The 14,843-nt window shown below is 37.4% G+C and overlaps 1 protein-coding gene across 12 annotated transcripts in view; it reads right to left on the reverse strand.

Moving 5' to 3' along the window:
- Positions 1-14,843, reverse strand: part of foxp2 (forkhead box P2) — a 795,054-nt gene that overhangs the window by 35,173 nt on the left and 745,038 nt on the right. For all 12 annotated transcript variants that reach the window (XM_087997217.1, XM_087997213.1, XM_087997212.1 and 9 more), the window contains 5 exons: positions 9,380-9,463; positions 5,086-5,287; positions 3,279-3,355; positions 3,044-3,145; positions 132-253 (listed from right to left, as the gene is read on the reverse strand). In XM_087997217.1, the coding sequence (XP_087853343.1) occupies positions 132-253; positions 3,044-3,145; positions 3,279-3,355; positions 5,086-5,287; positions 9,380-9,463 (587 nt within the window). The remainder of the gene's footprint in view (positions 1-131; positions 254-3,043; positions 3,146-3,278; positions 3,356-5,085; positions 5,288-9,379; positions 9,464-14,843) is intronic.

Below are 14,843 nucleotides of genomic sequence, written 5' to 3' on the forward strand. Positions count from 1 at the left end.
TTATCACCATCTACTTTAAAGTTTACCCTCCAGCATTCTTGGCCCTTGTGGAAGGTTGCAGCTGGTGTGGGATGTGAGGAATGATGCAACTAGATGTTAGCTACAAAAAATGAACAATACTGAACACATACCCTGTTATCTTTTGTGACCTTCGCTTTTGGTATTCTATTTCGTCCACTGTCCACACTGCCCCTTTAACATTTTCTACTCGAACAAAACACTTGTGCAGACTAAGGTTGTGGCGTACTGCATTCTAAAGCAAATACAAAAGGGGAAAAAAGAGCATTCCAAATTGTGTAATAGTTAAACCAAAGCGCAAATGAATGCCAATTTTACAAGAAAACATGCTGAAATCAAACATCTCTATCTCTGCTAGAACTTTTTATATATCATACTAACAGCAGTTTCCAAATGTTAACCCAAGCATTTGCCAATTACCTTAATGTAAATTACCAAATGCTCTACTTTTATTTAGTATTTTAGTAAAAGGTATTTTTATGTGTATATGAAGGGTGAACTTCTGCAACTATAATTCAGCATTTAAACTTTTTAAAATGTCTATACTCTTCAGATATTAGAAAACCCACGACCATAAATATAAAAATTAGTTTTCTTTTTGGATTGAGTGTAAGCTCTGTACTTTGAACAGCAGCATGAATAGCAAAACTGTGCACCAATATCTGCCATTTGAACTGTCTGTGATAACAAAGCTCTCAAAGCTATTTTAATAATAGCTATGTCAGAACCTTCTTTAGCTGCTGCTGGTCTAAATTGCAATATCTGTACAAATTACAGTATCTTTGAAAATGCCAGTACAATTAGGTCAGGTCTGTTGTGTCCCTGATCAGCTCTTGGGGAGGTGAGGGGCTGGAGGAGGTGGTGGTGAGGACTGTGGGGTGCGGGGGGGGGGGGGGGGGGGGGGCGGTGTTGGTGATGGCAGTGGTTGGTGTAGTTAGAGATGATTGCACAGTCCACTGAAATAACCTGAATAGCCTATCTTCCTCCTGTAGTATGAAATGCAAGCAAAACAACTTACATTGCCACTGCCACACATGTTAGTGCCAAACAAAGAGCAATGCAAAAATAAGTTTCAAAATGCTCTTTTTGCTTTATAATAATCAAGTGACAGAGTTTTTTGTTGTACAAATTAACCGACATTTTACGTAAATCCTAAACAGTTCAATACAATACAGAAGCTTCAAATAATAAGAGGCTTGCATTAAATAATTTAATGTTAATTATTTCTTTTGTGATAAATCTTATGTAAAAATACTCAAGCTGACTTGCTAATTTCCGATTTCCAAATGTGTTAAACATAGTGCTTTGATTTATATAAAGCTCACATCTTGCCTAAGATCATATGAGCTCTACATGAGCATAAGAAAAAAAAGAGTAATTATTTGTAAACATATTTTATTACTTCTATTAAATTTGATGGAATAACTAATGTGCAGCTTTTCACAAGATGACGACAATTCTAAGCAGTGTTGGCCATGACTGTTGTTCTAATGCTACAATTAATAATTTGAGACCAACAAATATAATCAGCCTGTTGAGATTGTGCATAATTTTTTTCTCATTTTTTTGTGCTTTGGGTTTGCTTTGAGAAAAGGGTCCTATGTAAAAAAAAAGGCATAAGCAGATCTTGCATCTGACCTGAAATCCATGGATTTGATTGATCTTAATGCCCATGGCTCTGAATATGATAATTTTAATATTAATGAGCAAATGAGCAGTTTTATTATGCATGCGATATAGTTAGAACTAATAAGCTGTTCAGAATGAGTTTCACTGGATTCCCGAGCTGCAGTGATGAGACCAAGCTGAGATATTAAATCATCTTTCATTTCTGCATTTCCCTCTAGTAAACCAAAGGACAAAACAATCACTAAGTGTTACTGTAATGTATAATATGCCAAATCAGAAATAAAAAGTATGAACATTTTAAAAATCATAAATGCAAAATGATTAAACTGTATGTTCCTTTATATTTCTTTAAATCATAACCCATATATATAGTGATTGCATTTGGTTAAAACTCCGTAAAATAACTAATAATTAAAAACAAAATACACAGCATAATTTGGAAATTGGAAGAGCTATTAGTCTTTGCAGACATATAGGTCTCTGATGGTCTTTCAGAATAATCTGCATTCCAAATCCAAATTAATTCAGTTCAGTAAATCTGGTACTCAAAATGTTTAATATGCTGATGAGCACAGAAAAAAAAAATGCTTGTAATGTAGATCTGGCTTTACCATGTCTATTCTTCACCACTACAAACATTTCCACTGATTATGCCAAAAGACTTGTGGCTAATTGCTGTTCCATTCAGTTTTAAAATGAAACAATAAAGTGCATTCAGGATGTACTGACTGTCTTTATCTGCTGAGCTACTCCTTTTTCAAGAGAAAAATACAGGGGAAAAAAGGATACTGAGAGCACCCAATTTTGCTTCTTGTAAGTGCAAGATAATGGATTTGTTTAGACAGGGATATGAATGAATTCTTTGTCTCAGTAAATAAACTGTGTTTCTGTTCTGACAGGATAATATTCACTTACTTTCCTTTAGTTCCAGCTGAGTGACCACAGCCCTGACTCCTGTGGCAGCTTCAGTCTGTGTGATGAGGTATGATGTGTACAAAAGGCACCGACCAAGACAAAACCTACAGCCTCCATTTGTTGCACAAGGCAAACAGCCATTTTTCAAACTAATTAGCCAATAATATGTGAAAGTAAAAAGTAATACGGTGCTACTAACAAAGGTGTTGATGATTGAGTGCTCACACTGTAATTAGTGTGTCAGGCCCTCACATCTCCACCAAGGCGAAGCTATTAATTGCACCAAATTAGAAAACGATATCAGAGGCAAAATTATTCTTTCTACTTGTCATTTTGAAAAAGGGAATTCATTCTATTCAACAGCCGATTTTAAAAAGAGGGAAGGCTGATACCAATCTGTTTGTGTCAAGTAAATAAATGTCTTCAGTCCTGTCGGCAGGTACTTTGCCATGCTACTATAAAGTGCAGGTTATGGAGTTACCTTCCAAGTTGCAGCATTACGCCTGAAATAGGCAAATGTCCGTGTAAACCAGTTGTAGATTTCATTAAGTGTTAACTGCCTGTCAGATGATTCAATGATAGCCTGAAATAAAAGGGACAAAATGACATTAATAGCTGTTTGGTAACTAAACAGGTTGACACTTTCTCAGGAAACATTAATTGAGGCAGTATTAATTATAACCTAATCAGGCAATGTTAATTTATTTTCTACTCACCTGCCTTATGAGTGTTGCATAAGTAAATGGAGGTCTGACATCTGCAGTCTTATAAAACTCATAGTTTGGGGCAATCTCTGTAAGAGTGAATGGTGAATGTCAAGTAAACATTGTAATTTCCTACACTGAAAAATTGACAAGTTAAAACCATGTTCAAATTATTAATAATGAGACTTGCTATAGAAAAAGGAAAACAAATTATTTTGTATCATGTACACCCGTAACAAGTAATAAACAACACACTGCCCCTTTTTCTCCTTCTTTCAATTAAGCACCTCCCTCCTCATCGTCCATCTGAGAAACTGCTTGAGAGAATATATCCTCATCCAACCAGAAGCATGGGATGATTGGATTTTCTTGACAGCCATCATACATGCCATTCTGATCAAATGATAGGAGAAGGGACTTAAGTCACTATCTTTGCATCATTTCTGAGAACGGTATCAGCCCAGAATTTGGTTTAAAGCAGGGTTCAATCCCAGTACAATACATGATGCTGCTCCAATGAGCCTAACCACAGAACAAAGACTTCTTTTGTTTATTCCCACTGAGCTGTGAGTGGCTGTCGCACTCCCAGAGACAGGTTGATGGCTGCAGTGGTGTCACTCATTCAACCTGATCAGATAGGGTGGCTAAGGGGCTCAGGTCAGCCTGGGGAACAGAGGGGAAAGAGTAAGTGATGACTGGCAGTGGCATGCAAATTTAACTTGAAGCTGAAAGCATTTCTGCTTAGGCCAGCTACATAAGAATTTCATATTTCAGGTGGTGATCATTAAGGGAAGTGGTTTGGCTGAAAATCAGTTGGAAACAAAATGACCCCAGTATGTCCCAGACATGCTATGCACATGTACAATCAAATTTTGCAAAGATGACCTTCCTCCAACAAACAAGGCCCTCTATTTGCATATGCCTGCTTCAGGTAACATGGCGGATACTTCACTTTCAATGTCAAATAAGAGTACATGATGCCTGCCATATTGGATTATAGGCACTGGTTTTATGTCGACATAAATGGATCCAGCAACCTTTAGTTTGTAAGTCATAGCATTTGTGCAATTGGTCAATGTGTGCATTCAGCTAGCTCAACTGAAAACCTGCTCCGTGCATCAGTTAGTTGAATTTTAACTGTTAAGCAATGCTGGGATTTGAACTCTCAACTACCCGGTTAGGAGCCAATTGCTCATCCACTTGAGCTACTGGATGAAAAATATTTTTCGGCCTGTGCCAGAAATATTGATAAAATGGTCATTGTCTAGTCTCATACAATTATCGCATTACACTTCATTATGTGTTCAGAATTAAAGCCTAAGAATATCAAACAGCACAGGGGACGAAAACATGATTTTAAGACTGGATTTATCTGAGACTTGGTGAATTATTAAATTTCAACAAACACAGAATTTTGATGATGTATATTATTTTATTTGGATATATAATCTAGTTGGTTTTTTACTTAAAAATGTAAATACTACTATCTGCACCATATCTAACATAAAAGTTATAGCTTTACTTTTTAAAATGTATTGTAATATTCATAACATTATTTTCTTCTGCCAGCTTAACCCTAGATATGAGAAATTTTCTTTCCCCCAAATAAAAGTGATTTCAGATCATTTTACGGATGGGGAATTCCTGGAACACTAAAACATGTAAAAAGTGTTGTTTAAGTTCAATCCATTCTGGGCAACAAAGGAGATGTTATTTCTTTCTATAATCTTCAAAACAGAGAGAATTTGAAACCAAAAATAATTAATGTTATTTGTCAGACAAAAAGTCAGTTTACTACTAGAGCTCCTTAGAATCCTACCTGATGAAATGGGAATGTTGTACTTATCACCATGTCGTCTTCGAATTGGTCCCACATTGTGCACGTTGGCTGGAGTGATTACGGAGGGTCCTTGCGTGACAGGGGTGACTGGGGCTGTTGGTGTGGTGGGAGTCTGAGGTAAGCTCTGTGGGGAAGTCTCTGAAATGTTCTTAGACATTGTGACACTCGACACCAGATTCAGCTGAGGAGGCCCAGGAGGAGGAGCGGGAAAAGGCAGAGACAGGAGAAAGAAGGCTTTAAAAGGTTTGACAAATGAGAGTGGATTCACTTCTACAGCTGTGTTGCCACTAATAAGCAGCAAAGGAAGCAGCCAATCTCAACTAATTACAGGATGAAATTGTATCATAAGAACTCTAATTAGAGGATGCTGTTAGAGATTATCTAATGATCTGATCCAACATTACTCAGGCCCAACTCATTTTAGTCTACCCCAACTCTGTAAGAACTGTCTCTCCCATAATAAAAGCTGCTAGCAAATGTTCCATATATGCATCTGTCTATTCTTAAAGGTTGAAAAACAAGGCAGAATATCAAAGGGATCTAGCTACTGCAATGGGACTGGAGTCTGCTGCTGTTACTCCACTGCTGCTGCAGATTTTGCACAGTTCCAAATCTCAGCTGAGAGGCTCCAGCCAGCTGGAAAACTTTACACTGACCTTTACTCTCACTGCTAATTTGGTGGAATGGTAATGACATTACTACATATTCAAACAAAATTGTCTTAATTGCAAATTAGCCAGAGGAGACTGAAATTTTTCAAATTAAATATGATTGTAAATGGAGAGGGGAATGGAATTTCTTCACTAACAATCATTTGTGGCATGTGTTAACAAATATAATGAAATGTCAAGTTTGCCAATTCCTCTGGAAGTATCATTTTCAATTTATGATTACAGTGTCAGTTATTGCTGATGTACCCTGGAATGTGGATGTCAGGGAAGAAAAAGGAGAAAAAGTGAAAATGAATGCAAGCGATTTAACAGTATGCCCTTCAAATATTCCCCTCAATAAAACTCCGCTAGTCATTATTGAAACACTCTCACATCACCTCTTTTATATTTACCACACATCCATCGTCATAAATTGCATCTAATTAACAAAATTTACACCCATCTACTGTGAAAAGATTTCTGCCAAATTCTTAAGTGATGCTCCTAATAGCTAATTTGTAGTCATTTTCAATCTATTCTGAAGGGTAATTTCTTGATCTGGGAAAACTGCAATGTTATCTTGTCGCAGCACAAAACTAGAAAATCAGGAATTGTGCAGGAAATTGCCACTGACTAAGTAATTCAGGCACATCTGTCGTTCCAAATGTTATGTATTCATCTATAGATAAACACCTTTTTCATTTGGAGAAAATTATGCATTTAACATTGATTGATCTTACTTTGTGGATTTGTTTTACATGTTTAGAGTGTAGAAAAATTTGTTAAAGAAACAAAAATTAACATATGCCAGCTAATTGTTCTGCATTCTTGGGCAGCAGCCAGGAGAAGCTCACTGGCAGTCTAATAACAACGCTTGGCACCCTGAAGGCATTCCCAAGTGCATCTGTTCCCAATAAACCTCAAACTGTTTTATTCTACTGTTACTCATAGCCTGCAGATTGATGCAAGCAATGCAGTTACATTTATACATAAATTTGGTTGCAATTCTATTACCATAACTAACCTGATAAACAAATGCTACTAAATATTTAAAAAAATTAGCTATGTCCAAATTTTCTAAATACTATTTACAACGCATTTTAAAATGATACATTTCTGAAAATAATTCTTGCATTAATCTCTCTAATAACTATGATAGTAAAGTTGACTGTAAATATATTTCCTAATGGACTTGTTAAATGACATGTCTTCACTAGATTAAAAAACGAATCCAAACTTAGCTCAAAAAAGAAATGTGATTTTCCAAACTAAAAGGACATCATTAAATACACCAAAAATAATCTCTAGTTATAAAACTTCATAAAATCACTATCATTAAATCTGTGACTTATATACTGTATCTGATTATTATGTTTACAGGATTATGATAATTTATTTTATCACAGAGTAATAACAAGCAGAACATGTTTGCAGGAAGGCAGTCATGTTCTGATAAAATGGAATTTATTAAAGATAAATAAGGAAAAGCATGTAAAAGCTGGGATGAGCACTTAGCTACCTCTACTCATCTGAATATATTCAAGGTTGGGTGAAACTCATTATTCAGGACTTGCAGCCTTGATAACTTTGATTTTCATCCATCCGTAGCATGGCCAAAAGGTACCATTTAATGAAGTACCATCCAGAGAGTAAATGGGGTCATATAATAGACAGTGCGGTTGCACCTTGTGTTCATGTACTGATAGCTGTTAAGGGTGCGGTGATGAACCAACAGAGCTCATTTCGCCTTGGTAATAAATTCATACTATTAATATTTATCAAATGTGTGGGCTGTCTCAACTGAGCCACTGCATATGAGGACATAAATCAGGACTATCATATCAATTATGGAGCTCTTTTTGTGCAGTATATAAATTTTAGAGATCTTTTTGTATACTGTTCTATTCTTCAACCACTTAAAGGCTAACAGTGCTATACATTCTGGAAAGCACAAGTGTCCAGTGGGAAGAGGAAACGACTGTAGTTTCAGTTCAACTTGCTCATCTAAAGATTCCCTATTAATTACCCATCATCAAATGCAATTAGTAGTTCTTTCATGTGTAGTTTATGTAATGTAATACTTCAGTTACATTATTCAAGTTCAGTTTTGGATTATAGGCTGAAGATCCTTTATTAGTGTGGATGTTACCACACTGCTGGACTTTTACAAATTTACTGATTGAATAATTTATTTATAAAGAATGAGCTGCAGATTCCTGATGGATTTAGTGGATAAGTATTTTATCTCCAGCTTTTCTATCATATGGAATGCAATATGTAAGAAGAAGTGATAAGGGTATTATTCATTTAAAATAAATAAAAGTGTTCAAATTAACTTGTTCTGAAATCAGATTAGTACTATTTTTAATTGAACTGCACCAAAATTCTTATTAATAAAAGATTACAAATTGTGACAAAAATATTTAAAATACTGTGTGACTTGGTAGTTCTGTAGCTGAGTGTTCAACCCTCAACCAGAAGGTCATAACTCGGAGTCCCTGAGATAGCTGTCACTCTTTTCCTGAGATATTACCAGTTTTCAACTGGGCTACATGATGCAGCAACATAGTACAAAAGCAATGTGTTTTATATCAGTCAGAGGAGGGGTGGCACTGCCTAGTTGCCTTGTGTGAATTGCATCCCCTCTTAGTCAATTAGAAAGCACTACTTTTATTTGGTCATGAAGTAGTCCATACTTCAGAGTAACTCTGTCCTCAAGATGGAGAAGTAACATTGGATAGCATTCTGCAAGGAACAAATCAGGCATGGGAGAAAGTATGTAAAAAAAGGTAAGTTTAGCAGGGCTGATTCAGTTTCAGTAAAGGAATTGTAACAAAGTGATCAAGTGAGTTTATCTTGTCACTCATTCAACACTTATTTCTAATAGATTGAATGGCCAGTTTTGTCAAGCCAGTTCCACCATATAGTTTATAATGTCAATGTTGAATGTCCAGAGAGTTTTAAAATGGTAATTGAATATCATTGAAAGTAGTGGTGCATTTCAAAGTTTTAACATCACACTGTTTAGTGAATTACATTTTAGCTTTATCATTTCAAATGACTCACAGAGAAAGCATAACAGTGATATAACTTTTACTAAATGTCTCTCTGAAATTTTTTTTACAAATTAGGTTCATTAAAACTGAAATTCCATGTCAAACATACTTACAGTTTACACCAGTTTTTTTGATTAAATGTTTTGGGTACTATTTTGATAGACAGTAAATTCTAATCCTTCACCTGAAAGTAACTCCCATTCAATGCTTTGTCAGTAATGACATAGCTATATAGCAGTGCAATTGATGCCCAATAAAATTCTCTTCGCTGGCAAAGTGTATTTGTAAATCCATCAAAATAAAATGTTCTAACATTTCAACAGTCATTTCAAGTCAGTTATTTTTCACAAGTGAAGTATATTACTTTGTCAGTGTAGAATGCAGAATGTCTATTTTAGTTGAACAAAAAGCTATCTGCTAACATTTTTCATAGCTACACTTAATTCTTAGGTATTGGCATAACCATTTTATACGGAAACTGTCAAGACAATTGTTTATTTCTATGATACACAGTATTCATTATACAGGATGGCCCCTATTTAATCCATGGCTTAATATTAAACTTACAGGTTTCGGACATGGCTTAGGATCGGATGGTCTCATATGAAGGTGTGTCATCATTGCCTGAAGGCGTTCACGTTCTTTAGAAAGCTATGATTGAACAAAGAGAAAATAAATCTCTTGCAAAATACATTTAAAATGACTGTGCTAGAATAGGTTTTTGTTCTCAAATTCATTGTAGGATCAACCTGTTTCTGTAGACTTTACTTCAAGGAGAAACCAGCTTCTTAAGAAGTACCCATCATTTGGAAGTCTCCCTTGTGTTCAAAGGTCATGGAAAAACAAATAACACTTCATCTTTTTGTCAATAGGAGTATTTGGATCATAGCTATTGTGACAGTAACAAGTTACTAAGAACACAAATAAGTGGGCCCTTGGTGTCCTGATAAAACTCCCATGGATTCTGTTAGGAATGGACTAATGCCAGCAGCTGCGAAGAGGTGAAGCCTTCTCAAAGCACTATGCCTGCCAGGGTCATCTGCACATTTCAACCTTTCTCTCTGTGGTCCAGTTACTGTCCCCAGCAATCTGCCATCATCAATCTAATTCAATAGAGTGACAGAGACCAGGCAATGCGAAATACTGATCATCATCACAGATGTGTCTAAGTCCACACTGCACAGATTCTCATTACTGTTGATGAACTTCACTTCTACAGATTGTTTCTGTAAGTCAGACAGCCAGGGGAAACCTATTAATTGGTGACTTTGAAAGGAAGATCATTGGGTGATAAACGTTTCCATCTTTTTGAAAATTGTACGCTAGACAGCTATTTATAATTGCTTCATCTTAAACCCTAAAATCAAATACTTAGCAGATATCCCTACTTGTGAATTCAACTGTTTATAGATTGTCTTTAATTTTTAAAAGATAAAAACTTTATAGGTGTGCCATTTTATTGAATAAAAAAGATCTTGGACAATCTCTACAACAGAAAGGAGTATGGTATGATAGGTCTTTTTGTCTGAAGGTATGACTTCAGTTTATTGTCTGTCGATGCTTTGTTGTAAGCAGGTTTTTCTGTCAGTATTGTTTACCATTGCCTTGCACTCTGATGGACAAAGTGAGGTGGTAGGTCCCAAGTCCAACACAGCTAGAATGAGAATGGTGGACATGATGGATATTTTTCTGAACCTTGCCAAATCAACTAACCAGCCCCCATCACAGGGTATATGGTGTGAAAAGAGAGGCAAACCTTTTCCACGGGAAGAAAGGAATAATAAACATAAAAAGTGAGTTAACTGTGCTGCTTCCAGAAATTACCTCTCAGTCATAAGGACACCTGGACATTTACTTTCAAAGTAATCCTCCAACAAAATGTCATCCACTTTTAAAATGGGTAATTACATCACCTTTGAATCAGCAATCCTAGCAATTAATTGATACACATTTCCATGGAATACTTGTCAAAGTACTTGTTAAAGTTAACAGTTTATATGCTGAAAATGTGTTGCTGGAAAAGCGCAGCAGGTCAGGCAGCATCCAAGGAGCAGGAGAATCGACGTTTCGGGCATGAGCCCTTCTTCAGGAATCATGCTGAAACGTCAATTCTCCTGTTCCTTGGATGCTGCCTGACCTGCTGCACTTTTCCAGCAACACATTTTTCAGCTCTGATCTCCAGCATCTGCAGTCCTCACTTTCTCCTCTTTAACAGTTTATATGTAATGAGCAAACACAAACCAAGAAGAACTGAATACAAACAAATGAAGATAACGAGGCTCGAATTTCACACCTTTAGTGTCTTTTTTTTGGACACTTTTGGTTGAATTTAATGGAGCCCGCTGGAGTGGTCATGATAGCAGGGAACCTGGAGAAGTGGGCAACAGGTTCTGTCTCTGACTCCTGGCAGCAGTTAAAGTGACCTGCATTTAATCAGGGTCAGGAAACACTCATCCCTAGGAACCTGCTCACGGGCAATCGGATGGCAATTAGCCTCATTAGTGAGTCACTTGAGATAAATTATTCATCAGTCCACAGGGCAGGTGAGAGAAGGACCACAAGTCAGTCAGTATCATTTCGATGACCTGATGAGAAAAGGACTCTAACATACAGTTCGTCTCAAAGCTCGATTAGTTCAAGCTTAATGGTGAGTAGATATAATTTCTGTTTTATTGTTTAAAATAAATAGGATTAAAGTAGGCTGAAGTGATGGTAGGACAGCTTGGTTACATAGAATGCCCATCCTGAGCTATGTGGAGATTTGTGGATTCTTCATGTGACCTGTATGGATTCATGTGCAGAAGTGTCTTCAGCTGCAGAACATTGAGCTCCTCGCTTACACTCCCGTTTTGATTTTCTAAAAAACCTTCTTCTCTGTTTTTGGTTGCACTTCAGTCCCATGCTCCTGATCTTCGGGCACCTGGTACAGAGGGGGTGAGGATCTTCTCGTGGGCCAAACTGGCCATACACAGGTCCAGGCAGCAGGCTGTGGAGAGGGTCGTTAGGGCCGACTGCCTGCCCCTCTTCCGCGGTTATGTTAGAGACCAGGTGTCTCTGGAGAGGGAGCACATGGTGTCCACCAACACCCTTGAGCTGTTCAGGGAGAGGTGGGCACCGCAGGGAGTGGAGTGTATAATTTCCTCCTCCAATTCTATTGTGATTTAGTTCCTGCCCTCCCCTTCACTGTCTGATCACACAACATTGTCCTTTGATGTGAAGGGTACTGCTTGTCACTGGCCACTTAGGTGTTTATTTTCTTCCTGGTGGTGGAAACTGAAAAAAAGATTCATGTACCTTTTGTCTTTGTAAAAAAAAGAGAACATTGAGCTCCTGTTCTTGGCATTCAAACAGCAGCGTCATTGTAGTTCATCTACAAAGCTGACATCTATATTAACAGCACATTTAACAAAGTGGTCACAGTGCAGATTTAGACCAGACAGTCTGAGAGGTTGTAGGTGACTGCTAGACAGTCAAGACAGACTAGGCAAGTAGTGAAGGAGTTTGCTGAGTCCACCTCACCCATAAACTGGTTTCCATTTTGGCTAGTGGTGAGCGTGATGGTTTACTAGAAGAATTTAGCAGAGCTAGGCATGGAACATCACAAGTGGCTGAGCTGCAGATTTTTGGGGAGGGGGTAGGAGAGAAGAGTGCAAGGGGAACAAGATTAGTGGTAGACAATTTGACAGTTAGAAGAACAGACAGGTCTTTCTGTGGTCACTGACATGACTCCAGAATGGTATGTTGCCTCCCCTGGTGCCAAGGTCAAGGATGCTACTGAGCAGCTGTAGATCTTTTCTGGGGGGTGTGGTGAAGCATCTCAATTGACAGTCTATTAATGACATTGGTACAAAAAGGGATTAGATCCAGGAAGCAGAATTTAGGAAGCTAAACAAGAAACATGTATAAATAGGAAGATTGAGCAAATAAATACATCACTGGAAAAATGGTGCAGGAGGGAGGTTTTTAAATTTCTGGGGCTTTAGGTCTGCATCTGGGCAGGTAGAACGTATACAAGAAGGAAAGGTTACAATTAGCAAAGAGAATGCAGTAACCACAAGTAATATCAATCTAAATACAGCCCGGGTAAATATATTGAGCACAAAGACAATGGAGGAAGAATTTCAGGAATGTGTTTCAGTTAGTTTTCTGGAGCAATATACAAAGGGATCAAATGACCTCAGCCTATTTTAGAACTGGTATCATGCAATGATGAAGGGCTAATAAATAATCTTACTGTAAAGAACTTTTAGGGCATAGCGACCACATATGATAGAATTTTCTGTTAGGTTTGCAAATAAAAAGTAAGTTAATCTGAAATTGGATCTTAAATTTAAACAAGGGCAATTATGGAGGCTTGAGGAGGAATTTGATTGTGGTGGATTGAAAACATAATGAAAAGGTTTGTCAGTAGATATATAATAGTTAGTATTTATATAATTAATAGTTCATTTTCAAAAAAAAAGCAAACAAGCTAGAGAGTCATTGCTAATGAGATATCAAAGAATAACTCTAGATCAAAAGAAAAGACTCCTAAAACTCCATTATAAAAAGCTGTAAACCTGAAAACTAGAAGATCTTTAGAATCCAGCAAAGGATGTTCAATAAATTGATAAATAAAGGAAGATCAGAGTATGAATGTAAAAAGCAAGAAACATAAAACAGGACAGTAAAATCTTCTTTAGATATGTAGGTCCATTACAGGTAGGGATAGGAGAATTCATAATAGGAAATAGAGAATAGCAAAAACAGGAATGATGATGAGTCACCAAACATGAAATGTGAACTCCACTTTCTTCCTACAGATGCTGCCAGACCTGCTGAGTTTCACCAGCAATTTCTGTTTTGGTTTCAGATCTCCAGTACCCCTAATGGTCTAGTTAGAGGGCAGAAGTGAAATAATTAATACTAGTAAAAAGAAGTAATATTGAAGAAATTAATGGGAGGGGAAGTTGGCAGATCCTTGGACCTAATGACCTTCAGTATGGTGTTGAAAGTGATAGCTACAGAAATAGTGAATGCATTGGGAATTTTCTTTCAAAATTCTATAAATTCTGCAATGGTGCCTACAGATTGTAATGCTGCAAATGTAAACTTGCTGTTTAAGAAAGGTGGGAGAAGGAAAACAGGAACTATAGACCTAGAAGCCTGATGTCAGTAGTCGAGAAATTGTTAGAATATGTTGTAAATTATGTGATTACTAGATACTTAGAAAATAACTGTCTGACTGGGCAGAGTTAACATAAATCTATGATGAGAAAATCATGTTTGACAAACTTTGAAGAACATTTTGATGACGTTGATAAGAGCAGCTGTAAGGAACAACCAGGAGATGTGGTGCATTTGGATTTTCAGAAGGCTTTTGAGAACGTCTCACACAGGAGATTAGCAAACAAAACGAAAGTGCATGGAATTGGGGGTAAGATACCTACCCGGACTGGACATTGGCAAAAATCAGAGGGAAGGAATAAATGGATCATGCTCAGGGTGGTAGGGCAGTGGGGTACTTAGAACCATAGAATCCCTACAGTGCAGAAAGAGGCCATTTGTTCCATTGGGTCTGCACTGACTCTCCAAGCAGCATCCACCCAGAACCAGCTCCCAATCCTATTCCTGTAACTCCACAATTACCATGTAGAATCTACCTTGCCTGTACACCCTTGGACACTCCAACAATTTACCATTGGCCAATGCACAAAACCTGCACACATCTTTGAACATGGGAGGAAACTGGGTCACCTGGCAGGAATCCACGCAGACACTGGGAGAACATGCAGACAATCACCAAAGGATGGAATTGAACCCAAATCGCTGGCACTGTGAGGCAGCAGGGCTCACCATTGAGTTACCGTGCCTGAGATTTAAGAATCTCAGCTTGGCCTCCAGTTGTTCACAATGATGTGAATGTGGGAGCTAATTACAAAAACATGGTGATAATGTGAGTTGCAAAGATGATGCAAAGAAGCTTTAGACAGGCTGAGTCAGTGGGCAAGAGCCTAGCAAATGGAATGGAATGTGGCTAAGTGTGAGGTTG

Source organism: Chiloscyllium plagiosum, unplaced genomic scaffold (genome assembly GCF_037043375.1).
Source record: "Chiloscyllium plagiosum isolate Xiang-an unplaced genomic scaffold, Cpla_swu_hap1 HiC_scaffold_19, whole genome shotgun sequence".
Taxonomy (NCBI): domain Eukaryota; kingdom Metazoa; phylum Chordata; class Chondrichthyes; order Orectolobiformes; family Hemiscylliidae; genus Chiloscyllium; species Chiloscyllium plagiosum.